Here is a 26,095-nt window from a genome sequence, read left to right on the forward strand (position 1 = left end):
GAGTCAGGCCAGACAGATGTCTCCTTTTGGTTTCCTTTGTCTGAGGAAATGTGATGGTGTAACACCAGTTTTTAAGGGTAGGAGGAAAAAATGCCAGCTTTTTGAATGATCAAAAAAGGAATACATGTTTGCAGGGAGAAAAAGTTAAAATGATATATATTTTCTACAGTGAGTAACAAGTCATGATTACTTTATGGGCCTAACACTAGTCACTGTTTTTTTCTCTCTGGTTCTCTGTCTCGTTTTCCATCTTCACCACTGACTTCCTACAGGCCCAACTCTGAACCCCCCTGAGCCTAAAAAGGTTCCCTCCTTTTAGCGTTAATCTGTGTGTGTGGTTGTCAGTGTGTGTGTGTGATCTTTAAGATCTGCAGGTTCAAACGGCTACTCCCACCACGCCTTGCCACTGAACTCACCGAGAGGTCGCTGAGACACCACAATGTGCACAAATGTGTGTGTACAAGCGCGAGTGTATTTGTGTGTGTGTGAGCTGACTCCCTGATCTCCTGCTCTAATACCCTGAGGACCTTTGGTTTCTTAACTATAGGAGGTCTGAAGCAACCGACCCACACACCCACATGCAAACACACACAGCACACACACAGCACACACACATCTTCAGAGGATATCAAAGATTAGACATCAATCATTCTCACCTCTTGAAGTCTTGAAGAACGAGCACCTCATATGAAAGGTCAGCGTGCGCCTGGAGCGCTACGACAAAATCAATATGCAATGATGAAGGTGACGAGGATGAATGACAGAAGGAAGTGGATGATGAAGATGATGAAAACAAAGAGGCAGAGGATAGAGATCATAAATATAAGTAGAAGGAAGAACAGAGCTGACAATTCCTCCGTTATCTTGCAAAGACACATTAAAACTTGTTCTTTAACTTCCAACAGAGACTTTTTTCATTTGGTATTAAATAAAAATGACCTCTACTGGCAAAGCGGAGGAATGCAACAGTACTGGCACAACTCACTCACAACTTCTCATTGGTTCAGTCCCTCTAGTTCTAGTAGCCTGAGATAGAGCTTTTAGTTTGAGAAAATATAGACATAGCTGTAGTTATTTACACAGACACAGACAGGTGGCCACTGGTGTAGGTCAACTCACATTTAATTTCATAGATTTTTCACAGCAGGTTTCATCAGTACAAAAAAGAGACAGTCCCAATAAACAATTGCGTACTCTGCCTTTTGCCATGGTGCTTGTTTTGATATTACACCCAGAAGTTGCCATAGTTTTAATGTTTTCCCTAAATGTTTATTTTTCCATATACACAGGTTGCCAATGCAAGAGAAACTGAAGTGCTCTTCTTGGTCCACCCAATTCTGTATAATAAAGGCTGGATGAACTGAAAATAAGTGGTTAACAGCTCCATCCACTGCCCACACAGTAAGTTCTGCTATCTGACCCAAATGCAAGTGCTCCAAAAAAGGCATTGTTGAATAAAGCTTTGAGCTTGGGGTACTTGTGATTATTTTCAAGTAGTTTGAAAATAATTTCTTTCTCTCTCTGACTGTGCCAGTCATCTTCATCCATGCATGAGAAGAGCTTTGCACTTTGTCTTTCTTGTGGACAAAGCAAAAAACGGCTCTCTGTTGGGTTTGGCTTAAAGCAGCAGCAGGTCTTAAAGAAGTCCAGGTTCAGGTTGGTTTTAGGCCTCGTCTGAACTTTTTGTGCTACAGAACAGTAAAACTCTTACTTATTGTCTCGTCAAGGCCACAATAACTTTTTTAATTTGCAAGAATAATAGAGTGATTTCTCTTCTGCTAGTTGGAACTTCAGTGCAGTTTGGTTGTACTGAACTTCGCTTGGCCCAGAGTGCTGAGTAACTGATTGAGATAGGAGCGGGGAGGCTTATCTCTGAACGCTTGGTGTTTGGATACGTATGATGTCAGACCAGTTCTCATAATGCTTTCTAGGCTGCGTGTACAGATAAGCTTTGGGATCTGGAGAAGGTAGAGACATATGCAGGTAGCAAACAAGACACAATTGAAATTGGAGCAAGAGAAAGGGCCTGTTTGTTTGTTCAAGTGTGCGTTTGTGTTCGTGCATGTGTATGTGTGTGTGTGTGATGTTCTTCTATGCCGGGCTTACTTCAGCTCACCGTACTCCCTGAGCAGTGACCGGAGCAGTAAAGCCCCCGTCCAAGCACTTGGAATCTGGAACGAGGCGAGGAGAAAGAGAGGATGGATGGGAAAGAAAGGGAGCGATGCGATGGGGGAGAAAAAGGATGGAGCGCAAAGAAAGGGAGGACAGGAGAAGAGCGGAGGCAGAGACAGAGAGACACCACATGGAACGGCACAAAACGGAAAGAACTGACGAACGAATGGAACCAAACGAAAGGAGGAGAAGTGTTGGATTGAGGGATGAGAGGGAAGGCGAGGCCACCTCTTCTTCTCCCTCTCCTCTCGTCCCTCCCCCCCCCCCCCCCCCCCCCCGTGAGAATGCCGTGCGCGCGTGTGTGTATTTTCTTCCTCGTCAGATCTGCTGCGCTTTCATTCGCACACAAAGACGGGACGTAGACGTACCTGGCACAGGGGGACGTGAAGGAGCTGGCAGAGGTGTGTGCGTGAGTGTGTGTGTGTGTGTGTGTGTGTGTGTGTGTGAAAGAGAGAGACAGATAAAGAGACACTGGCTCACCTGCCTGGCAGACAAGGGTGGCCTGCCTGTCTGTCTGAGATGTCCCACTTAACACTGACTCACACACACTTAACCCACTCAACACCACCATGGGCTCACTTCCTTCTTTCTTCCTTTCTCTTTCCCAGCCTGTTTCACACGCTCACACATTCTTATACACACTGCCTCTGCTTGACATTGTTGTGTGAGTGTGGGTATTTAACATTTCAATATTTCATGTAAGAATATTCATTCATGTATTTAAGTAACGATGTGGAACTTCAGACCAACTTTGACCTTCACACTTGCTGCACTTGTGAGCAAACTGTTTTCCTTTGCAATGAGGGATAATATGGGTATTCAATTTTAGTTTGACTTAAAGGGTCAGTTCACCCAAAACATTGCTATTAAATTTTTTTGTCTTGTTTGACCAAGGGTGCATTCGACAGACTAAAGAGGACCTGGAGCTTGTTGGGACTACCGTCTGGGACTGTATAAAACACTGGTGCAACAAGGGAGACAACTAAAGCAGTTGACGTGTTTGGTTACAGGTGCCTATGAAGAATCCTCTAAATTCGGTGGCAAGAACATGTCAGTTACGGGACAAAGCCGACATGAAGCTGCTGAGTGCGGAGGTGAAGTGGCATAGATGGAAGATAATCAGACACATACTAAGGCAGGATCAAAACAACGACTGCAGCACAGCAAGAACATGGGCACTGGAGGGAGAAAGAAGAAGAGGAAGACCAAAGGCTGGAAAGGTTGCACCTAAAATATCTTAAAAACTACTGGATTAATCACCAAGATTTTCATTCATGGTCTCAAGACAATGAAGCTTCCTGACTGGTGATCGCAGAGCTGCTAGCCTGGCTGTAAACTCTTGTCTGTCAATGCTGTAAGTATCTGTATGGTTGGATGCCACTACAGTCTTTTCTCAGGAGTTTGGGTGAATTAAGCCTTTGAGGAGTGATCAGCTGGTCAACTGAACTGATGCACGTTGTTGACAAGTGCTTGAGCCTGTAGAGTTTAACTGTAATGGCTGACTTACGAGAAAAATGCTAGAAAAAAGCAGGGGGGGGGGGGGTTGTAATAGAACTCATGTGTAGATAATTTCCCTCCCTTTTTGTTGATCAGTAGAGTTTAGCTTTCAAAAAAATTGGCTAAAAAGTCAAAGTGCTGCCCAACAGCTGCAGCAGAATGAGTTTTGACGCCAGTGTGAAAATGTGTCCATGCTAAAGAAATTGGAGGGGTGTGCAATGCGACACAAACAAACAATAAACAAGGAAGCAAACAAATTGACGCACACATGAATAAACACACACACACACACACTCATACACACACACAGCAGTCCTCTATGCTGCAATTAGCTTGTTTTAAAGGAAACAAATAACAGTAATTTCAACAGAACAGCATCCATAACAATTCACCCCTGGAGGGGATCAGCTATTTGAACGCACACACACACAGACACACACACGCGCACACACACAGACAGACACAGAGGAAGAAAAAAGGGATACACACATGCAAAAGCACATACACACTCACATAGTTGGGTATGTGGAAGCAGTCATATTCAAATACAACAGACACACACACACACACAATGATGCACATACATGCTAACACAGACACACACACACACACACACACACGCCTCCATTAAGTGTACTTGAGAGCAGCAGAGAGGGTCAGCTCAGTGTCTGAGTTATTACGCTACTTTGTTCTGCCTCAGTGGGAAGGCTGCACCCTGCACACACACTCTCTCTCTCACACACACACACACAAAGAATTATTATCACCCATCAACACTCAAGGTGCAAATATAAAAGGGTTGGTTTGATAATGGATTGAGAGAGATGAATAAAAGAATAGGTAAAAAGATGGACGGATGAATGGAGAGAGAAAGCGTCTGGTCGTTGTTTCTTTGCTTGTGTGTTGAAGTTTGCAGCTGGCTGCGAGAACCAGCCTGTGTCTCTCCCTCTTTATATCTCCCCACCTCTCCATCCATCTATCCATCCCTTCCTCTCTGTCTGGGTGCACAACAATGGTTTGAAACATCTGCGGCTACCAGGTAATTATGGCAGAGCCAAAACAGCGAGCAGTGCCGCACCGATGAGCTCCGGCACCCCGCAATTAGCCCTGCATCTCCATCTCCCCTCACTCTGTTGCTCCCCCGATGACCAGCGGCGTATTATCTCTCTGAAGAGACAGAGGAGAGTGGAGAGGGAAAATAGACAGATGAGTGATCTCAGAGGGACACGAGTGGTGGCAGATGAGGATAGTGAGACTGAGGTCCACCAAAACTGTCCATCTAAACAAGACATGATGACTTTCTTTCAAAGTCCTTATTTTATTACAGTTTTTAGCTGTAATTTCATGCAAATTGATCTTTATTCCACAACTCCTCAACCTGTACTTGGTTCACAGGTGTGTGAACACCTGAAAATCCTCCGGTGCACAGGAATTGATGCTTTAGGTCTGTAGGGGCAGCAACAGTGACAGCAGTTGTGCCTGGACCAATGATAAGAAGGGATGAGGTGTATTCACCTCCTTCACACAGAGTTCAGTCTGATTTAACTATGACACAGGAAATTTCAAGGTTCTCTAATGTTTAGTCAGATTGTTAGAGGGGGCAGGATTCTCATCCAAGAAACATTTTATTAATTGTTGTCAAAATAACTTTAGTGGAAACCCTGAAAAAATCTTGAAATATTTCTGTTTGGCTGAGGTGGAAAAGTAGATGTAGTGAGATGGAAACAGACTTTTTAATAAACCATGATGGATATTAACCATGTGACTTAAACATCCCCTGACGTTCCATTGACGAGGTGAAAAATAGTGACCAAAGCAGATCTGTGTAAATTGATAAAACAAACATAAATGCTATATTTCCATCTTGTTTTCTAAATAGTTTTTTACAGTTTGAGGTTTGGCTTGATGACCGCTGGCTGGAAAATTACCCCTCTCAGGTGTTTGTCTTAACGAACCAACTCCTAATATTATAACAGTTATTGATGGACATGCACATTAATTTGCATTTTCTTTTGCCAATTTTCTCCAAATCCAGTTAAAAGCTGTGCTACATTTGGATGGAAACCTGGCTAATGTTAGAGGACTGTTCCTTCCAAGTAGTTTTGCTGACAACTCGCAGTTGTCTGCTTTGCACCAAAGAAAGACACTGGCACAATACAAAAACAATAAACTTGTGGATTACCACTTGGAGACAAATTTGTGGAAACAAATATGCAAATGTTGTCTCACCCGTTTCATGTACAGTTTGACCCCTATGAATATCATACAACTTTGTATCATGTGTAAGGAAAGTTCAGCTGTTACACTGTTGATCTATCCAGCACTTTTGTGACTGATGAAAGTTACATTTGGGGCTTTAGAATAAAACACACTTCATTCATTTTTGACAAGTCAGACACAGATGTCTGTCTGGTCATATTTAATTGTATCATCTAAATTTATCCTTGTATCAGTCCCATATCTGATATCACTATCAGCATAAAAAGCTGTAGTAAATAAAGTTGTGATAGTGAGGAGGACAGGGAGTGAAGCCAGCTGGGCATTTTGAAGCTCAATAGTTTAGCAATTCAAATTCAAATCCCAGTTTGTTTACTGTTTTCCAAACTTTTCCATGGGGGCAGCTTCCCTTGCCTTCTCACATTTACCATCCACTGTGTCTTCATTACGTGTGTTTGATTGGTAGGTGCATGAGTGTTTGTGCGCACACACACTTACATGTGTCAGTGTGTGTCTGTGTTAGCTCTTCTCTGTTGTTGTGCATTTGTTTGCTTATGCATGTGCACCCCGAGAGCGTATGTGTGTTTCTAACTGCGGGTGCAATTTATGATGTGTACTTTTTTTCTCTTCCTAGTCCAGGAGTCCCCGTCAGGACCCCTAGGCGTCCCTGTGCCTGCCTGCCAAAAACGTCTGCATCTCCTGGACCCCCTCGAGGCAGAGGACAGCCAAATGTCACTTGGACCCTCTACAGAGTGGTGAGAGGGGGACAGGAAGAGGCGAATGGGAGAGTGGGGTGGTGGAGGAGGAAGGAGGAGGGAGGGAGGAGAAGGGGAGTTGAATGAGTGAGAGACAAAAGTTAAAGAGGAGATGTAAGGATAGGTAGAGTGGCAAAAGAGACGACAGGTGAATGGAAGGAGCGAGAACACATATCCATTGTTCTGTATGTTACCCAAAGAAATAACAGTGACTCAGTGGTGAATTGGCAAGAGCTAACATATCTGTCTTCCTTTGGCAGGCTGTTATAGGCAAATACTGTATGAGAATGCAGAGACTTACATGTCATAAATTAATCATTACCATTTGCAGCTCTTATTTTTTGCCAGAACAGTGTTACTGTTGCGTAATTGCTAATACAACTCTGCAAGAAGGGCTGTTTATGAAGCACTTCTGTTGCTTTGCTCAAGGAGGCTCTAACATCCACAGTAAGATGTGATAATTGGCTGTGAAGTAATTTGATGGAAGAAGCTGCAAAATTAATGTTAGTCTTCTTATTTACTGCCTGTAATTCAGTCTTGATTTTCAGGCATTAATTATCCATTCTCAGACACATACTGAACCAACAAGGAAGAGTTTACTGCTCACATATGTGTTACCATGTAACAACAACATAGACACAAAAGTAAAGGTGTTTTTAGATGGTGCAATATTGAAAAGTGAATTCATAGAGATTCAAGTATGAATTTCAGCACTTTTGCATGTTTTCACTCTGATTGTTTTGTTGTGAATAGTAGCTTTTAGAGGATGGTTTCACCCATTTGTTCTTTTTGTGTGTGTGTGTGTGTGTGTAAGGGAATTAAGTGCTAAATGCAGTGTAACATTACATGCAGTAAAGTACTTTCAGTAATTCTATGGAGGTCAGCCATGCAAAACAAACAAAAAAAAGCCCTCACACATTGTTATAAATGTCTCTTTTTTGTCCACCTCCCTCATTCATCTCTGCCAGTCCCAGTGTCTGTATTCGTGTGTGTAGATGTGACTACATGTGTATGTGTGTGTGTCTCTTGCTCCTTGTCCTTGCACGGAGGACAAATGGAAGACAAGGCCAAGACATCTCCCTCACAAACAGAGCATTTATTCATACAGCAGACTGAGAAAGATATAAATCGAGTCATTTTTACCCAGAAACACTGAAATGTGTGTGTTTGTGTATATGAAGGAATATGAAGGGATAAAAACATGTCTTATTCTGGGTCACAGCTGCTGAGATGAAAACACACACACACTTGTAACCTTCTGCTTAACCCTAATTCCCAATAGACCCACACACACACACACACACACATACACACACACTGTCTACTTCAGATGTCCCCTGTGTGTCCTATCACACTGGGGATATACAGTATCGAACAGGGATATACACAGAACACGCACATGAATAGAAACAATAAAGCGGCCTTCATACTTTTATCCCTGATTGAGGCAACATTGAGCATTTCTGCAGTGACTATGGGTCAAGTCCACAGAGAAAGAAAGATAAGATTATTTATTTCAGAAAAAAACAGAAGCTTTTATTTTATTTTTCTGAATCACACTGTAAAGAGAGCTTTCTCATCACAGACAGGCACATCATGTTAACTGCTGTGCATTTTTATGTTTTTGTCTCATTTATCTAGATCGCTTTTAGTCCCAGATTGCAGTGTCTTCAGTGGCTAAAGTATGTCTGTTAAAATGCTGGAATAATGTCACATTAGAAAGGCAGGTAAATTAGAATTAGCAGTAAGACTGGGTGTGTAATTAGACGAGTTGTCATTCATTTACAGTCCAGTGTGTAATTCAAGCAGCCGTGCACATGAGAAAAGAATGAACAGGCTTTAACTAGTAGCTAGCTCTCCATACAGCACCTACACTGCAATTACGGATGAGAGATAGGTGTGTGTGTGTGTCTTTCTCTGTGTGTGTGTGTGTGTACATCCACTAAGTTAATGGCTGAATGGATGCGACAGTCTAAATGTGTTCATTTGTAACATTTTATCCTGGTTCACCTCACTCAGCCACTGTCGCGCAGCAAGTACACACTCAAACACACACAAGCTCACTAAGCAGGAAAGAGGAGGAAAGAGGGAAAGACGGCGCAACATGAAGAGAAGTGAGAGAGAAAGAGAGAGAGGTAAAAATACCTGCCAGCATGAACCTGTTTTCCCCAGCAGGTAGTTTCCCCAAAACTCTGGAACTTTTTCAAGAAGTCAGGGGATCGTTTTTCACCTTTTTGATTGTTCATTGGTCACAGTTCTGTGCTAAAAATAACAATTAATGGCCTACTAATATTTCAGCTGATATGTAAACTGTGGGTGTGGAGCTAGTGGGACTGAGCCATGCTGATTGGTAAAGACATAACTCATGTGAATCTTATACACCAGTTATTTCTAAGTACTGGCAACCAGTTGATTGGACCAAATGATGGACTCATGACCATCATGACCTTCAAGAATAGTAAAAAAAATTATAGTTTATATTTAACGTGTCTTCCCTTCTAATCAACAAACTCAAAATTAGGAGTTTAAAAAAGATCCATAAGTATTATTTATTAATAGCACAGAAACTGCACAGAAATATAGTGCGAAGCGGTTCAGTTCAATTTTCCTTACTTTTGTTTTGTGGAAAAGGGTCCAAATTCTAAATGTGGAAAAATAAGGACAATTTCCCAATTGAGCATCCACACATTTAACCGTGTTCATGCAAACAGATATGCATTGTGGGTGAATGAAAGGAACTACCCAGTTCACCAGACTAATGAAATAAATTGAAAACACACTACATTTTCTTTTACATTATCTGTGTTGGGTTTCTTTAAGGCAAGATCACTGATATGTGGTGCACATGAGCGACATGGTTTTTAAGTGTATATAATTTAATATTTAGAGATCCACATCAGGGAACTCTTTTTTTCTTGACCCCTAACCAGGAGGTCACAGTTTTTAAGCTACAAATCAAAGTGTTTGTCTGATGCTTTCTCATGCTATTTTCCCTCTAGAGTGACTCATAAAGGCCACTCTGTAAATATCAAAAAGGGACAGTAATGCAATTGCAAACGCTGAAAATTAGAGGAATTTTTCCCTTCAGTGTCAGTATTACTGATTAAAATAAGCTATTTGTGCAGCTATTCAAGTCTGAGACTGAAATGCCATCACCTACAGACCTGACTCCTCATTCAGCACAAAATATTAAGCTTTATAAGCTTTAATGGTGTTGGGTAATTTAATTAATCAGCATTTTGAATTTTGTGTAGATATATAAAAACATGTGCAGTTAATCAAAGTGTACAAAGTGCCTAATTTCAGCAAGTTTATCAGCTGTTAATACGTCATTAATTAAAAAAGGAGAGCAGCATTATTATTAGATGTTCACTTATCTCCACCTTGTGTTTATTTGCTGCCACTACACCGCAGTCACAGTTCACTTTGGATGATTTTAAAGGGAATTTCCGTCTGAAATGTGCTATTCCAATGAACAACAAATATCTACACACATAAGGTGGAAACCAGGACTTCAAGCTTGATGATGTCCTCAGTTAATCTATCACTAGATTATTAAACATTTTCGTGCTGGATAGATTCACAAAAATGTGAATGCCCAGTGTTGGGCCCCGTTCAGTTTCGTGTTGCCGGGACCTCAGGAGGACACTATGCTGAGCAGGTGAAAAACATTCGTCAGGTTGCGGTAAACTTTCAGCATAAAATAAGTACTCTTGTGAAATTCCAAAAGTTGAAATATTTATAATGTAATTATTGTGCAAAGTGAGATAGTATTATATATTTTAATTGAGTTTAGAGGCAGATCCGTAGAGAATTGGAATTGGGCCCTGACCGAGTCTATTGCGTCCCACCAAAACAGGAAGTTTTCAGAGTTTGCAGGCTAGTTAACTAGCCTGCAGAGTACATGGGGAGATTGTTATGGTGTAGCATATGTTTTAATCTTGTGGGCTAACAAAGGATTTATTCAGCTGCAATTGTGAGTAAATATGTTAATCGGTCTGTGTTTGTGGTGTGTATCTTTCACTTTTCAGGTCTGAAAAGTAGCCGATTAGCTAGTCGGTGTGCTAACGTTAGCTTGGTTACGAAGCACGTTACCTAATTTCTGTCGGGATATTGTCTCTTCTGGATTAACTACAGGGTTTGGCTCAGAGTTACAGTGCTGACCGTTGTGCTTTGTGTCAGCCTTTCGTGTTTCCTCCTCTAGCTAGCTAACCTGACAGCACCGTAACATGAAGTTATGGAGGAGCGAAAGCTAAAGAGAAAGAGTCCCAGGACCTCCACTAACTCGGCGGCTCCGACCGGTGGCTCTGGCCGGAAGAGCAGCGCTTCCGCCGGGGGACGGCACGTCGGCTACAATACAGGGACCCACTCCAGCCAAAAGAGCAAGAACAGGAGGTAGAAACTGTACAACCACGATTATTTCAGTAATTATAACTTTATAGCATCTTGCTATCTCTTTCAGAAACAAAGGGATTGATCTGTTTTGCTATTCTCTAACTGTTTTGCGGTGTTTGTCTTTTTTCCAGGGGGGTCAGGGATAAACCCAGGTATCAGGTGGGTTTGGGTGGTAAAGCCAGTCAGAACCAGGGCCAGGCAGCACCTATCATCCAGCACTCCTTTCTGACCGATGTTTCAGATGTACAGGAGATGGAGAATGGCCTGCTCAGTCTCCTCAATGACTTCCACTCAGGGAAACTACAAGCATTTGGTAATTTATACAATAAAAGAACACTTTGCATTGTGTAAAGAAGAAAAGCCATAGAGAGCGGTAGTACATGTAATCCAGGCATTTAACATCCGATAAACGTCAGCTGAAGTCAACATGTTGTCTTTGTCTCAGGCAATGAGTGCTCCATTGGCCAGATGGAGCATGTGAGAGAGATGCAGGAGAAGCTGGCCCGTTTGCACTTTGACCTCTATGGTGAGGTGGACGAAATGCCTGAGGACCAGAGGAAAATGGCCTGTGACACCAACATGGACAAGTTACTTCTTAATGTAAGACAGCAATAGGATTTTCAATTAGCAAAATATTCTGAATTTATCTTTACTTCTGTTTCTGTAGTAGCATTCTGTTAAGATATCCAAATATTATAGTTTATGGTATATTGTCAGACAATTTTACTGAGTAACCCTTCAGAACTACAGATCAGGAACAGTCTTGCTTTGTTTGTCATGCAGCATGTTGAGCTCATTACGTTGAATCATCCTGGATAAAGCTGTTCATCAATGTGGTGTAACTACTCAGGATCCCAGCGAGGATTTAGCTGCTTATTTCCCTCACAAGTGTTAAACTCTTAAAGAGTTTAGTTGGCTGCTTGTTGCATGCCGAACAGGATAAAGTCTAAAAACGTTTTTTAAATTTATCCCAGATTGCCACACAAAGTGCTAATGTGTATAATAAGATTAAAATATTCTTTTTCTTCACAGCTTGAGGAGCTGAGCTCATCTATGTATCCTTTTGATATTTAACATTCACCAGTTCTCAGGCATCATATAAGCCCTTGATTGCTTTGATAAACTTGAAAGGGAAAGTAAAACTTCTTTCCCTTAAAGTTTCCTGTTAAAAAACCTGAGATTTTTCCTTGACTCTGCTTCACCAGTCAGAAGCTGAACCTAGCCGACACCCAAGAGATCCCGAGGACTGCCAGCATGTGATTTTCTCTTTTTTTCTCAACCTCATTTGACCCGACCATTTGTTTTACACCACCTAGAGAGGCTGCAGCAGATAAGGTTGACTTGAAGCAAGCTTGTAGGCACTTTTTCTAGTATTACAGCAGAAACAAAGCTGATCACCAGCGTTCCCTGTCTGCACAGGGGGATGGATGTATTGTAAGATGCCCTAGTAAGGATGCACCAACAGTCTTTATTTTTCATGGCTCACAGTATAGCAATGGTAAGTGCTAAATTCAGTGGCTTATATTAAGAAGGAAATAGATCTAATCTCATTTTACTAAAGAGGAAGATAAAAAATAATTAACTTCACTGAGCTATGATTGAATCTCGCCACCTCCTCTAATAAATCAGACACAGTATATTATCTTTTCTCTTCTAGTCAGATCATATTGGCAGTGGTACATCCCTATCATGGCCTGTTTAAAGTCAAGTTGTAGTCAGTTCACCCAGACTGTCTAGATTTGTAATGCATTGTTAACCAAAGTGAAATTGACATAGAACTCACAGAGAATATCCTCAGTGTTTATCAGCCTTGTTAGAAGTGAACTGACTGCAGACTTGCTCCTTTTAGCAGTTTTCAGATTTCTGTAAACTCACTCTGTTGCACTTTTTCACATCTATTGTCACAGGTCAATCAGTGTCTGTAAACTAAAGACCCAGAGCTTGATATATCAAAATATAGATACTGAAAGATGTTTATAATTGTTTCTCAACATAGAGCTTTAAATACAAGCTAGATCTAATCTGTGAGACGACAAGAAAGTATTCCCTTCTTTGATTAAATTATAGTTAAACTAAAACCAAAAATAACATTTAAACACAGTAGATTTTCACGTAGAAACTGCGCTGTAAATTATGAGTAAGGAAAAAAAAGCAGTGAGTCCAGTTTGTGATTTTGCATATGATTTCTTGCTGCATGTGAGTGGCCTGATATCACCTCCAACACATTGTTCAGTGTTGAATATATTTGCACATATCCATGCTACATGCAAAACACTCTCACGGTCACTGGTGTGTTGGTTTGATGCTGGAAAAGACTCAATAATCCACATGTTGACATCACAACCATGCCTTAATTTTTTAATTTGATCATTTTTGCCTTATTGTTTTTAATCTTTTCAATGACATCTAAATGGTTTTAGGTTTGGATTCTGTTTTTAAGATAATATAATCATCTGATGCTGCTCTGATTGTAAATCCTATTTTATTTTGTGACTTATTTTAACCAGTGTTGTTGGGGATGTGGGATTATTTTGAAGTGTTTTACTGTTTTACCTGTGAAGTGATATTATTTTTATTGACTTATTAATAAATGTGTTGTCTGACAACTTGCTATGGTTTTTCAAACTTTTAAAAAGGAAGAATTCTGTCTAAATATTTAAGTTAAAGGGAGAAAATGTGAGAGAAAAATGGGAAAATAGAGAAGTGTATTTCCTTTATTCTCAGGTTCTCCTTTATATTATCCAAACTTTTGCATTCTGCATTCATTTGAATATTATTTTTCTTGAAGTCTTGAATGTGTTGCAGTTGTTGAGAATGTGATATAAGTGATGTTTTAAGAGGTTTTCTCTTTATCTAATGTTTTCCTTAAACTGATATTGTGGGGCATTGTGGGAGGTAGGGGTTGGGGGATTCAGTTGCACGCCAACAAATGTCAATAATAGAGAAGTATTTATTGTTTTAATCATTAGTAACAGGCTACTCAAACGCCTTTCACAGTCCATTCAGGCCATGTTTATGTACAGTATCCTCATCCGTTACATATTATAAATGAATGTTTAATAATCATAAAGTTTTACTAAATAAAAAATTCAATAGGACACATATAGAAATTGATAATATGACTGACTTTTGTTAATGATGGCAACCTGCTGTTTGTTTCATGTTTCACAGGCTTAAGCTCTTGTTACTTAATGTTCAGGAGGGATGGGGTCAGCTGTGTGAAGGAATGCGCTCATCTTTTTGTTGATGTGTCTCTAAGGTTACAGGGAGCAGAGCAGCTCAGTGGCAGCCGGTCAGTGGCTGTTTGCTCAGTGGAAAGCCAAATCTGACAGTTAAAGGGAGTTCACCGATTTCAACAGAACTTCTGGCGTTTTCTCAAAGTGAGGTTTCATCCTGTGTGAATACATGGAGACGAACCTGAAATCAACTCTGCACTCGGTGAAGCGGTGGCAGCTCAACGGGACGGACTATGAACCGCAGCAAGCTCACAGCCTACGGTCCGAAACCCGCTTCAGCACCTGGACTCCTCTGAACAACAAGCAGAGCAACCTGCAGGTCAGAGGAACACATACCGACATAACCACGGGCATATGGAACACAGGCCCAGTAATGTTAGATTTATTTTTAGCCACCAGATGGCAGAAATGACCAAGTTATGTCACTATGCATTACATCAGACTGCTTTAGATTTGAAATGCAGGTGCAAATGGACATGGCTATATCATGAAAAGTCGGAAATAATGTGATTTAAATGCACATTTTCTGCAGCTGTATGGCAGTAATGGTGTTGTAGATGGCGCATAAATATGCTGTATTTTATCGTCGTGATCAGTATTTCTATCACGAAGCAGTATGGGGGTTTAGTTAATTGGCTAATTTGGAACAGGTGCGCAAACTAAAATGGTAACATTGTTTTATAATCTTACTAGCATTGTACTTTACTTTTCACTTTACTTTTCACACGGGTCGAAGTCCCTTAATTTACGTTTATTTGCATGAAGGTTAAATGAATAAGTATCCCATTTATTGGAGCCACTGTAACACTGTGTAAGTGAATGGAGAAAGTACAGTCAGTGCTTTGAAAAGAAGCTCAGGCTAGCTCAAAACTATCCTCACAATAGATTAACACCGTGTGAGTGTTAATGATTGGATGATGCACACAGTGAAAGAACAGAGGCATTTAACATTTCCCTTTATTTAATTCCTAACATCTGCTTAAAATATCATTTAAAACTTACCTTTGAGCTGTGTATTATGTAAGAAAATGTCAGAGTTATGACCCAATATTCACCTCAGCCTCTAAGAAATAAATATGAATAAATAAAGATAATATGGAATTAAGTCAGCTTGCTTCTCTAACTGCAGTTGAGACATATTTCACCATATGCAACCTATAAAGCCTTATGCATATTTGAAAACTAAAGCAAGATGTGACCCAACTCTACTTGATCTTTTTATTAATGGCCTCATCAAACTAACATTTTTCAGCCATTATCACACCATTAGTCTTGGAGCGTTGCCATTCCAGTGGTGTTCATCAGTGTTTAGGAAGTCACTTTGTTGCCTTTGGCAGAGCAGGCAGACTCTTATGCAACGAGGTGCAGCTTCCATACGTTGTTTGCTGATTGTCTGAAGTCTGTTAGGTGTCATGTCATTTACTCCCAGTTATTTGAGGAGAGGATGAACCTTGTGCTCCACTGGTTTGATCTGTGGACTGACAAGCAGAGGAAACACCTGCTGCACACTCTGCTCACACGCTGCACCACGTCACAGCTCAAGTAAGGTCATTCCTACCCACTTCTTCTGTGGTGACCACTTTTTCTCACATAAAAGTTATTTCATTAAATCCTCTTGCGATCTGAGCAGGTACTGTAGTGATTTGCTGATTGAGACAGTTCCTGTGACTCGAGTGGACTTCACAGCGGTGCTGCCTCGGTTTCTGTCCCTGTATGTGATGTCGTTCCTGTCCCCTCGCGACCTCTGCACCGCCGCTCAAGTCAGCTGGCACTGGAGGGTCCTGGCTGAGCAGGTGAGGAGTCCACAAAAAGAGACTGAATTTCAGAGGTAGATCAGGTCTTCAGAAAATCATCTCTCTCTCCTCAGGACTGTATCTGGGCAGGCCGATGCATCCGAAGAGGCTGGTTCCTTCCCTACACTCCTGGAGAAAAAGAGTTTGGAGCTTGGAAGAATCACTATGTCTCCTGTGTGTCCACGCTGGACTGGCTCACTCCCCGCGAGGCGACAGAGCAGTACGGGACCCTCAACCAGCGAAGCACGGGGATGACGGAGGAGGAGGAGGAGAGGAAGAAGGAGAGGAAGATCAGGCAAATGATCAGAGAGAAACTTCAGGAGGAGAAGAGTGAGTGGAAAAGAAAGAGATCAAAAGAAACAAGGTCTTAAAATAAACATATGCTGAAGTAGCTTATATCTGTGATATTTGTAGGACAGTCCATGAGAACCAGGAGAGCATGGGGCAGCTACACAAAGCAAGAGGGAGTCAGAGGTGGAAGTACCCAAACAGGGAGGCCTAGCTCTGGCCTGACATTTAGCTCTTGGCCCTCCCTCTCCTGGCCTCCAAGGACTGTTGGGTCTTCTAGCCTCTCTCTTAGCCTGGATGGGGGACAGTCCACCAGTGCAGCTCAGAGTGTGGAGAGAGTCCAGACCTCCACTTCATCCAGGTGACCATCTACAACTGTTTATGTTTTAACCTTCTATTGGCAGCAGATACCTGTGTTTCCAGATCCAACAAACTACCACTTTATAGTGATTTAATGTTGAAATCAAACCCTATACCCTGTTTTAGTGAAAGACTGAACCAAGCCAGTGGAGCGCTGTCCTCCTTCACCCACAGACCTGCTCTACAGCAGACAGTCTCACCCATCTATCGCACCTCCCCTGCCCTCTTATTGCTGATCTCCAACAGAATTCCTGCTTATGAGGTAAGAGGAAAATAAAGGAGGAGTCCCATCAGTCTGTCAGCTGAATCCTCAATCTCTTATGTAGAAGAGAACAGAAAGGAGGAAAACACTGTGGATATGGAATTAAATATGTGAAAAAAAATAATTTCTCCCTGTCCGCTCTTTCTTTTTCCCTTTCTCCTGATCCAGTTGGTGCTAAGCGGTGTGAAAGCAGGAGTGATTGTGGTTGTGTATGACCACAGAGGGACACTCTCAGCTCTGTTAACCCAGGCGGAGAGGGCTATTTCTGGGCACAGAGCTCAGAGGCTGGGCCTGCTAGCTCCAGGAGGGACGGAGGAAATCCATCTGCTTCACAGTGAGAATTAATAATCCTGTGTATCTTAATGTGTGGAAACATTGCCAGGTAGTCCCAGTCCAACTGGAGCCTTCAGTTTATCTCTCAGGATACTGTGAAACACATCTGCTAAAACCATTTCATGGTTTATTTTATTAGGGTTGCACCTTTTTTCTAAGTGTATGTCTATCATTATCTTTTGAATAACAGCTGGCCCAAGACTAATAATCATAAATCTTACATTAATTTTACATTTGAGTTTGGTTTGGGCACACCTTTTTATTGAATTTAAAACACTTTCTAATTTTACATACATACAAAGTACCTTATAGACTCTACAACATAAATCGGTTGCACACCAATTAATTTCCTTAGTCACAGTTATCCTTTTTGCCCATGAAGTCACCATTTGGACGCAGACTTTACTGGAAAATGAAGCAGATTTTTAGTGTTTAGTGTTCATGCTGTGAGACTCTCCTACAAGTTTGTCATCTAATGACATTACCTCAGCTGCTTACTAATAGCAGACCTGAGAAAAATACCCAAAACTTGAATCTTAATTTCATGTTTTAAATTAGATCTAATCTGCTTGTCTGTGGTTTAGGGAAATGCTCTTATCCCTTGGTGTAAGTCAACATATCAAAAATAAATAACATTATTTTCCAATTTTTCCTTAGATTACTAATGCTCATTGTTTTACCTTTGACCCCTCAGGTAGTAGCTTGTCAGAGAAGACTTTACTGACCCCTGACCATAGAGAATTCTGGGAAAAACTGTGTGGGTGGGTGGTGCCAACTGAGGATGGAGGAGGAATTGACATTTTCTCCCCACTGGCTGCATCTGGTGGGTAGATGTTGGGGCACACATGCCTCTTGTTAATCTGTATTTCTGATACTGTCTCTGCTTCTGTGTCATTAATTTCCATTCCCATGTCTCTCTGTCTCGTGTTTTCTCTCATTCTCTCTCCCACAGTGTCAGGAGTGGCTCTCATCCAGACTCTCTCTACTCTGACTGGTCTGGAGGTCTGGGCGCCAATGGGTCTTGCCACTGGAGGTTTCCAGAACAGTGAGTCTCCCATGCACAAGACTTTGACTCAGCTGTGAAACTTCAACTGAAAAATATTTGTCAAGAGCTCCAAGCTTAGGAATATGGTCTTTGTGACCTCAACACTACCACAAACACCTCCAAAGCACATATAAGCTGGCAGGCGCCTAATGTGACTTTTGGGCCAATGAGTTGTCTTGATTTTCTTGAGATATTTAAAGTTCTAAATTTAAGATTTTCCTTAACTCAAACCACATTTAATACAAGATTATATAGGGTCCACCATTCCTGCGTTGGATTTAAAATACCTTTACATGTATACATGTAATCCAGTGTAATTATATCTTACGCTATATCAATGCATCAGAGCTGTAGCAGGTTACTGTTCATAAAACAGGGGATGGCTTTTATTTTGGAGGAGCCACAGGAAATGCAATTTATGTATTTGTTATTGTGGTTAGCGCTCTCCACAATTTGTTACCAAAAATGTGTAACAAGAGAACGGCCATTTCAAACATCTTTTCAGCCCCTGTTAGCTGTATTAAACAGCTCTTGCTGTTACTACGGTAACCACTTGTGTCTCAGAAAGTGCGTCATGGCAAAGCCACAAAAAACATGTTTTAATTTTTTTTTTCTTTCAAACAAACATTTCCCCTCTCCCAGTCCTGAGCGAGTGGTCTGACAGCAGTGTTTGTACCGGGGTATCAAACCAACAACCAGCGGCCCCTGCGTTCCAGTATGTGTGTGAGAGTGTACTGCAGGGCTGGTGCAGACAGGCTAAGTGGATGGAGGATGTTCTAAGGGAGCTGAGGGCCTGCCTGGGGCCACAGCTACAGCAGGTCAGCCTCCAGGCCAGAGGCCGAGCTCTGGGTGGGTCTCACACACGTGTAGATTCAAATACATGCACACACAGGTTAAAACGTGTACATACTCTGTGTCCTGTAATCCTTCTGACGAATCTGTTAATATATTTATAGGTCATTTTCTGTGGGAGAGGATCTGCCTTGAGGATCTTTGTGTGTCTAAAGATCTAAGTGAGGCTCTGACTGAGGGACTCACTGCTCTCACCAGACATGAAGAGGTGGGAATAACTGTAATTTTGTAATACATAAAACATATCCTAAAAAAACATTAACAATGGACAGAAGCCCATTAGTCCAAGTGTCTATTTTCTGCTTCTTCAGACCAGACCTTTGGAGTTTCTTGCCCTCTTCCTGACAAGATGGAGTGAGGGGAAGGAGAGAGAGGAGAGTAATGGAGAAGACAAGAGGAAAACCAAAGGAGCAGATGATTTTTCATTGGCACCACACAGCTCACAGAGATTACTACCTGAACAAGTGCGTGCACTTGAGATTGAGATTACTCCATTCGGAGAAGGCTAAAGAAGAACACTTCATCTTTACAGCTCTTTGTTTTGTCTTTAGACGGTGGTAGATTGGAGAGGTGTAATTGCCAGAGAGCTGCACCATAGTGAGTGTCTTTATCTGGGGAGACTTGGGACTGTGCTGAAGGTATACCTGTCATTTTTTAAACTTGGTCATTTGTAGACTATAACATTAAGACAAAAAGAGGATTCAATTTTCTCTCATTCAGAAAATTTAGTAACATCATCTCTCATTTAGTTGCTGAGAGGCCATCCTTTCAGGTGCAATCCCACTTGACATGAAGTTTAATCAGACTTAGAAACATTTCCTCTGAAACTGGATGAACATTAGGTAATGCTCTCCTGTCATGTTCAGAAAACAGATGAACTCACCCTTTCAGCAAACTATGGGGAGTTATTGTAATACCTAGCTGTTATAGATATGAAATTAATCATGGTTCTGCAGCTGCATGGCCTATTTTATGTCCCACTTCTTTTATTAGAATCTGATTTTGGAGGATAATGTGTATGTTTTCAGTGCAGTCACCCACCCACAAAGTGTTGTGTTTGTCCATTAAGGTGGAGGTGAGAGAGGAGCAAAACAGTCAGTATTAGAAAACCAAGGTGTTTAATTGATACATGTCCCTGCTCTGTGCTGAAGGTGTACCAGGAGCCTCTTACAGCAGCTCTGAACTCCAACAGAGCCATTCTCAGCTACGCTGACATCCAGATAATCCTCAGCCCTGTCTCACATATACTAGAGCTCAACAGGTACACACACAAAAATTGTTGTATGATACTGTCTTGTGTGCGCCTCTCTGTGTGGATATGACATGATATCTGTGTGTTTGTTTGCAGAGTGTTTCAGGTAGATTTACAGGCAAGGCTGCAGCAGTGGGGTGCAGAGCAGTGTATTGGAGATGTGTTTGTCAAACTGTGTTCAAGTCTTAGAGTCTACACCAACTACCTGAACAACTACACCACTGCCCTGTGCACCATCGACAAGGTAAAGCCACATCATGTGTTTGCACCTGAAGCTAACAAGTTCTAGTTTTTTGCAGCACTTTGAGACTGTAATACTGCAATATACAAACACACAATATCTCTGGCTCATTCATTTAAGGTATACTTTATTGTAAAGTCAGATTTAGGTGTGTGGTGTGTAAGCAAAGGATGTTGTGTGTCAGTGCAGGGAGATAAAACCTGCATTTCGGGCCTTCCTGAAGAGAGTAGACAGAACTCTTGCGACACATATGCTGAGGTAACAGCACACACACTTACATGTTGTATTGTTTCCATATCTTACCAAAAACACCACTGACAAACCACAATGTAAAAATGTGTCTTTACACATGTGTTTGTGAAGCCTGCAGGAGCTGCTGCTGTGTCCAGTGTGGAGAATACAGGAGTATGTGACTCTGCTTCAGGCTCTGTCTTTACACACACACGCCGGTCACCCAGACCACACACACCTCTCCTCTGCCCTCAGCACCCTGCTGCGCTACAGAGCATTCATACAGAAGGTGACAAGCACATATGTGATACAGATAGTGTACATGCTTCTGTAACAATGATCTGAAAATCAACGTTATCCGTACATCATTCTTTCAAATCATTTACTGTTAACTATACAGCTGTGAGGACTCATTTTTAAAATGTCAAGAAATTAAACCTCAGCAGCTATTAATGCACTGCAGAAACCATAATATCCAAATGTTTTTTTTCCTGTTTCAGTTGAAGCGTAACTCAGAGAGAGACAGACTGATGGAGGAAACGCAGCAGATGATCCAAGGCTGTCCGGTAAAAACACAGCTCCCCACCTCACTGTTTTATTGCCTTCCATTCACTCTCAGATCTTGTGAATATGTTGTGTGTTGTGCGTGTGTCTAGAACCTCAGTGAAGGAAACAGGCAGCTGATAATAACTCAGGATGCTGCTTTGCTCAGAAGTCCTGATGAACAGATTCCAGACTCTCTCAGGTAACAACATAAGTGATTCCTACGTGGTGGTTTCTATCATTTTACATCCAGAAAGTATTTTCACTTAGATGAATAATAAACCAACTTGTGTATATACACTTATGTTCAATATTGTCTTGCAATATTGTAGAGTAGAGCTTATGTGTTGCTTTCTGGTAGCACATTAATAGGAAACCTTGCATAACCACATTGAAAATTACACCATTTCTAATTAAATCATAACCTACATTCCTACATCATCCTGTGTGTTTGTGTGTATATTCATGATTAGGACCTATGAGCAGGTGTCTGACGTGGGCCTCTTCCTGTTTAATGATGCTTTGGTGCTGACACGGCGAAATGTGCATCACACACCGTTCACTTTGTGTCACCGGAGCACACACACTTTCCTGGCCTCTGTGGCCCTCGCCAGCCTGGCTGTCAGAGAGATCACACACACACGCTGTACGTTTGGTCCCTTATGAAGAATATATATTCAGTATTGCTACCATTTTGGTATTTTTCAGTTGTCTTCATATTACCTCTGTCTCTGTAGATGTGTGCCACGCCTTTGTCCTCAAGGGTCCTTGTCGTTCCTGGGTCTGTGCCACCGAAAGAGCTGAGGAGAGAGATCACTTCCTGTCTGTGCTGCGTTCAGCCATCAACTCTGCTCTGACAGAACATCAGTGATGACACGGCGACAACCAGCGAGGGAAGAGGAGGTTTGGACACTACTGTGTGCACCACTATTTTTTAAGATTACAATCGGGATCAGGAAATGTCATGAGACATTCTTTTCAATGCAGTGTTATAATATGAAGTAGCACTCCTACCACTGTTTAAATGGCATCCTGGATGTCTTGCTTTCACCTTAAAAGTATTTCCAGGAATAATCCCTTAAACAGAATAGTTTGTTAACGTAGGGATAACATTATTTTTGCAAAATTTAAAAGTATGTGGCAAATAGTAGTTTGCCACCACCCAGTCCTGCTGTTTTAATAGCTGCATTACAATACATATCAACCAATCATCTACAAAATCCTAGACAGAAGTCTTCACAGTTTTTATTTTTTATTTTTATATATAAAACCCAAACAAAAATATTATAGAACTTGGACAGTGTGGTGTTATTCATGTTGCTCATAAGAATCCAGTCTTTATCTCTATTCTCTGTCACTGTGAACCAGTCGTAGCTTGACTTAAAAACTGCTGCAGTGGTTTTGTTCGTGTTTATGAGTGGTTTTATGTTGAGTTTGCTGACGTGTCAGTCTCAGTGGATATTAGAAAGTTGTTATAATGTGATGGCCAGTCCTGTTTAGTCCTGTCTTGTCTTTTGTGTAAAGTACCCGTGTGCTAAACAACTCTACACGTACCGGCTGTTAATAGAATATTGTGGATTTTACTTGTTATTGCCTCCCTGTGAAAACACTAGCTAGACATTCCTAGCATCTCAAGTAGTATTCCTCTTTGATAATCATGCCTTTAAATGACATCTCTTAATATAGTAACCACCTTCCTTATTCTGAGATCTTTTGTTAGTGTTTAGGTGTTGCAACACCTATATTTTAAAAAAAGACATCCATCGTTAGTTGTTAGTATTCATAAAGATTAACTTTAAGATATTTATTTTCATCTATTCCATTTTCTTTTATGTTTTAACTTGGATCTCACTAAGTGTGCATGTTTTTATGACTCTACACCAACAACAGCCGTGGCTAGAGGCATGATGTTTTCAGGCTAACCGTCTGTCCATCCCATTCTTGTGAATGTAACGCCTTGAAACGTTCACTTGGACTCAACGATGAACTGATTAGATTTTGGTGGTCAAAGGTCAAGGTCACTGTGACCACACAAAATATCTCAAGAGTTTATATGCTAATTAAGTGCAACTGGACTTGTTGACAGAAGCATACAACCACAAGGTGGTAATTCTAGTTTTTATTAGTATACAGTATGCAGCTTCGTAGTTTCACTTTGATCTGTTCTGGTTTGTCTCTGTTGTTCTGTTGTCAGCAGCTTTTTAGAATGAGATCAGAGACATTACTCTTGTTCAAGGTATAAAAAGTCTTTATTGATAACCAAAAATAACACAAATGTCACATTTGAGAGATTATTACTATCAAGGAGCTGCGTTACAACACATCAGTTATACACTTATATACATTATTGCCACTTATTTTAAAAATATCTGTGTTCCATCCCTAGAAATGGATAAATGGCTGTTCCATTATCTGTATTTGACAACAGATAAAGTCATCAAGGATGAACACAAAGAGTCACAATACAAATAAACATTCATTTTAATTTGACAACATGACAATATAACACGCTTAGTGTTCTAATATTACTCTTCAGTTTCATTTATTTTGATCACAGTGACATCCTCACACAGGAGCTACTTTCTAAAAATGTTTTTATGTCTGTTTTTTTTAATACTGTTTACACATTGAACAGAATATTGACACAATCAACAGTTAGATTTTGCAGCTTTCAGAGCACCACAGATGAGGAGTAGGTTACAGTGGAACAGTTCATATCTTAAAAGATTTAGTAAAGAATAAAGCAGTACCAACAGTTTTAATTCTACTGTTATTTTTCTTTTGCAGGTAGTTTGCAAAACAATACGTTGAGAAAATCCCTCATTTTAGATTTTTAGTAAGCATGAGGATGGATGTTTTTAGTGTAGGTGTAAGCTGACCTTTGACCCCAAAAGATTTTTTTTTAAATAAAACAAGTCTCACTGATGTCACAGTCTGCGGTTCACTAGATTTGGGTTGTTGTTGTGTGCTGCAGGCGAGTGTGCGTGCTGCTCTTTCCCAGTGGTTAGATGAGTCTGTGGCGGCTGACTCTTGTTCTGCAGTCCCATGTTAACTGCCGTGCTGTTTGCCCCTTTCTGGGAGCTGTAACTTTTCGGTTTTGGGATTCTTGTAGGTCCTGGTCGTCGGAATGCTTCTAGAGGTATCTGTGAAAACACACAACGCAGTAGAGTCTGAATAAGAGAGGAAATACTGTAGTTTTAAAGACTGCACTGTCATAAAGAAAATGAGGAGGAAGTGGGGAGAGAATGGCATTCACTGTCTGTAGGAAAGACTTATTTGCACAGAAGGTAGTTTTACAGTGTTGACCAGATAATGACGATGACTTAAACCTGCTCCACGGGCTGAATTGTTTCCAGTAGTCTGATCTGCAGTACTGATTATGACCACTAGATGATATCAAATCATCCTTTATGGACAGCGAATGACTACTGTGCCAAACTTTTACTGCATGACTGCTGCACTTTGGCTTTGTCCCTAGAAGAACTCTATTGGTGAAGTGTCTCACAGTGAAATTGCACTGTCTAATATTACAATTTTAGCCGATGTTCCCAGTGAATAGAAGGCTATGCATAACATCCATTCAAGAATGTTGCATATTATAACTAGCTACAGTAATTACATTTTTACTTACTGTATCTTTGTACATCATTCAGTGTCCTGTAATTGTGCTTTTTTTTTTTTTTTTTTTTTTTTACTATTTTCTGACATTTTATAGACAAAATGATTAATTGATGAATCGAGAAAATAGTTGTTACTCACAGCCAGAGAAACATGCAGGTTATTTAGTTTGATTGTTTGGTTTTATTTGATATTTTACCTCCTCTACTGTCTGGAAACTATTAAATATCAATAGAAGGCTTTTAAAAAATGTTGCTTTGAGAAACATTTTTGATTGTTGCCCTTACTATAACCGCAGTTCACCATAATAATGATAACAGTGTGACTATGTTGCTCAGAAACCAGTGTTTGGCTGTTTTTGCAGCACAATCCGCAAACAAGAAAAGGAAATATCATGGGAAACATTGCATTTCTCAGATTCTTAAACAACTCACTGCTCCACTTACTGTGCAATCAGCTCTTAATCAGTGTGTGTTTACATGTGCAGCAGTGTGCCAGGATACCGAGGTACATCACTACTTTTGGATTGGTGCTTGTACAGTAGAAACCATATCCTGTTTACAGTAACTCTGATAAGATGTTTCCACAGTTATGAGAAACCTCAGCAAAAGCTAGCATTCTGAGCCATATACACACCTCATTCAATTAAAGTAGGTTTTGTTTATGTCTCGCAAATGCATGAGCAGGATACTGATTTATATAAACAACTCATACATTGACTGATACGAGCAATTATCCAAAGTAACCACACTAGCCATCATCTTCATGTTTCTAAGATGTTGGTTCCTGTCTCAAATTTCACATCTAAATTAACTATAAAAATCACACATTTAAGAATCTCGGAGCATCCAGACAAATGAACAGCAGCAACAGTCAGCAGGCAGTTATGTTAAGTTCTAAGTTATGAAGGGATGTAATTGGCACCTAATTTCATTTTCAATCACGTTGTCACAGCTTGGGTTGTGTTTTTTTTTGCAGCACCTACATTTGAGAAAGGTAATTGCA

The 26,095-nt window shown here is 40.8% G+C and overlaps 3 protein-coding genes and 1 long non-coding RNA gene across 9 annotated transcripts in view; 3 read left to right on the forward strand and 1 right to left on the reverse strand.

Moving 5' to 3' along the window:
* The window catches only part of LOC127139125 (uncharacterized), a 125,324-nt gene extending 118,582 nt beyond the window's left edge, over positions 1-6,742 (forward strand). Inside the window, exon 3 of the long non-coding RNA XR_007809055.1 lies at positions 6,521-6,742. This is a non-coding gene — a long non-coding RNA (uncharacterized LOC127139125). The remainder of the gene's footprint in view (positions 1-6,520) is intronic.
* A 3,394-nt stretch (positions 6,743-10,136) lies between these two features.
* On the forward strand, positions 10,137-13,642 carry ccdc28a (coiled-coil domain containing 28A). 4 transcript variants are annotated; one of them, XM_018661004.2, is made up of 6 exons: positions 10,137-10,302; positions 10,824-11,036; positions 11,168-11,349; positions 11,482-11,636; positions 12,069-12,091; positions 12,242-13,642. In XM_018661004.2, the coding sequence occupies exons 2-6, from the start codon at positions 10,879-10,881 to the stop codon at positions 12,294-12,296; spliced, it is 573 nt and encodes a 190-aa protein (XP_018516520.1). In that variant the 5' UTR covers positions 10,137-10,302; positions 10,824-10,878; the 3' UTR covers positions 12,297-13,642. The 4 variants fall into 4 exon arrangements, with proteins under 4 accessions (XP_018516520.1, XP_018516521.1, XP_018516518.1 ...); XM_018661005.2 differs by having other exon boundaries at positions 10,139-10,302; positions 10,846-11,036; XM_018661002.2 differs by lacking the exon at positions 10,137-10,302 and adding an exon at positions 10,460-10,617.
* A 154-nt stretch (positions 13,643-13,796) lies between these two features.
* LOC108873009 (epithelial cell-transforming sequence 2 oncogene-like) lies at positions 13,797-23,574 on the forward strand. The gene is made up of 21 exons (XM_018660992.2): positions 13,797-14,591; positions 15,702-15,814; positions 15,903-16,065; positions 16,140-16,395; positions 16,480-16,714; positions 16,840-16,975; positions 17,144-17,309; positions 18,003-18,131; positions 18,261-18,353; positions 18,996-19,202; positions 19,310-19,413; positions 19,517-19,669; positions 19,757-19,843; positions 20,357-20,466; positions 20,554-20,701; positions 20,883-20,956; positions 21,062-21,218; positions 21,430-21,495; positions 21,586-21,674; positions 21,946-22,118; positions 22,210-23,574. Exons 1-21 carry the CDS (start codon positions 14,442-14,444, stop codon positions 22,341-22,343), a joined length of 2,943 nt encoding a protein of 980 aa, XP_018516508.1. The 5' UTR covers positions 13,797-14,441; the 3' UTR covers positions 22,344-23,574.
* Positions 23,575-23,697: 123 nt separating this feature from the next.
* Positions 23,698-26,095, reverse strand: part of filip1l (filamin A interacting protein 1-like) — a 65,936-nt gene continuing 63,538 nt past the window's right edge. For all 3 annotated transcript variants that reach the window (XM_051066105.1, XM_018660989.2, XM_018660991.2), the window contains one exon: positions 23,698-24,615. In XM_051066105.1, coding sequence (XP_050922062.1) covers positions 24,400-24,615 — 216 coding nt within the window. In that variant the 3' untranslated portion in view covers positions 23,698-24,399. The remainder of the gene's footprint in view (positions 24,616-26,095) is intronic.

The sequence above is a fragment of the Lates calcarifer genome, linkage group LG7_2 (genome assembly GCF_001640805.2).
Source record: "Lates calcarifer isolate ASB-BC8 linkage group LG7_2, TLL_Latcal_v3, whole genome shotgun sequence".
NCBI classification, from domain to species: Eukaryota; Metazoa; Chordata; class Actinopteri; family Centropomidae; genus Lates; species Lates calcarifer.

Bases quoted from the DNA above. Each gene is read 5' to 3' on its own strand.
- ccdc28a (XM_018661004.2), top strand. From the start codon at position 10,879: ATGGAGGAGCGAAAGCTAAAGAGAAAGAGTCCCAGGACCTCCACTAAC. The intron at 11,037-11,167 runs GTAGAAACTGTA...TCTTTTTTCCAG, and splicing joins CAAAAGAGCAAGAACAGGAG to GGGGGTCAGGGATAAACCCA. The intron at 12,092-12,241 runs GTATCCTTTTGA...CTGCTTCACCAG, and splicing joins GAGGAGCTGAGCTCATCTAT to TCAGAAGCTGAACCTAGCCG.
- LOC108873009 (XM_018660992.2), top strand. From the start codon at position 14,442: ATGGAGACGAACCTGAAATCAACTCTGCACTCGGTGAAGCGGTGGCAG. The intron at 19,203-19,309 runs GTGGGTCTCACA...ATATATTTATAG, and splicing joins GGCCAGAGGCCGAGCTCTGG to GTCATTTTCTGTGGGAGAGG. The intron at 19,670-19,756 runs GTGCGTGCACTT...TTTTGTCTTTAG, and splicing joins AGAGATTACTACCTGAACAA to ACGGTGGTAGATTGGAGAGG.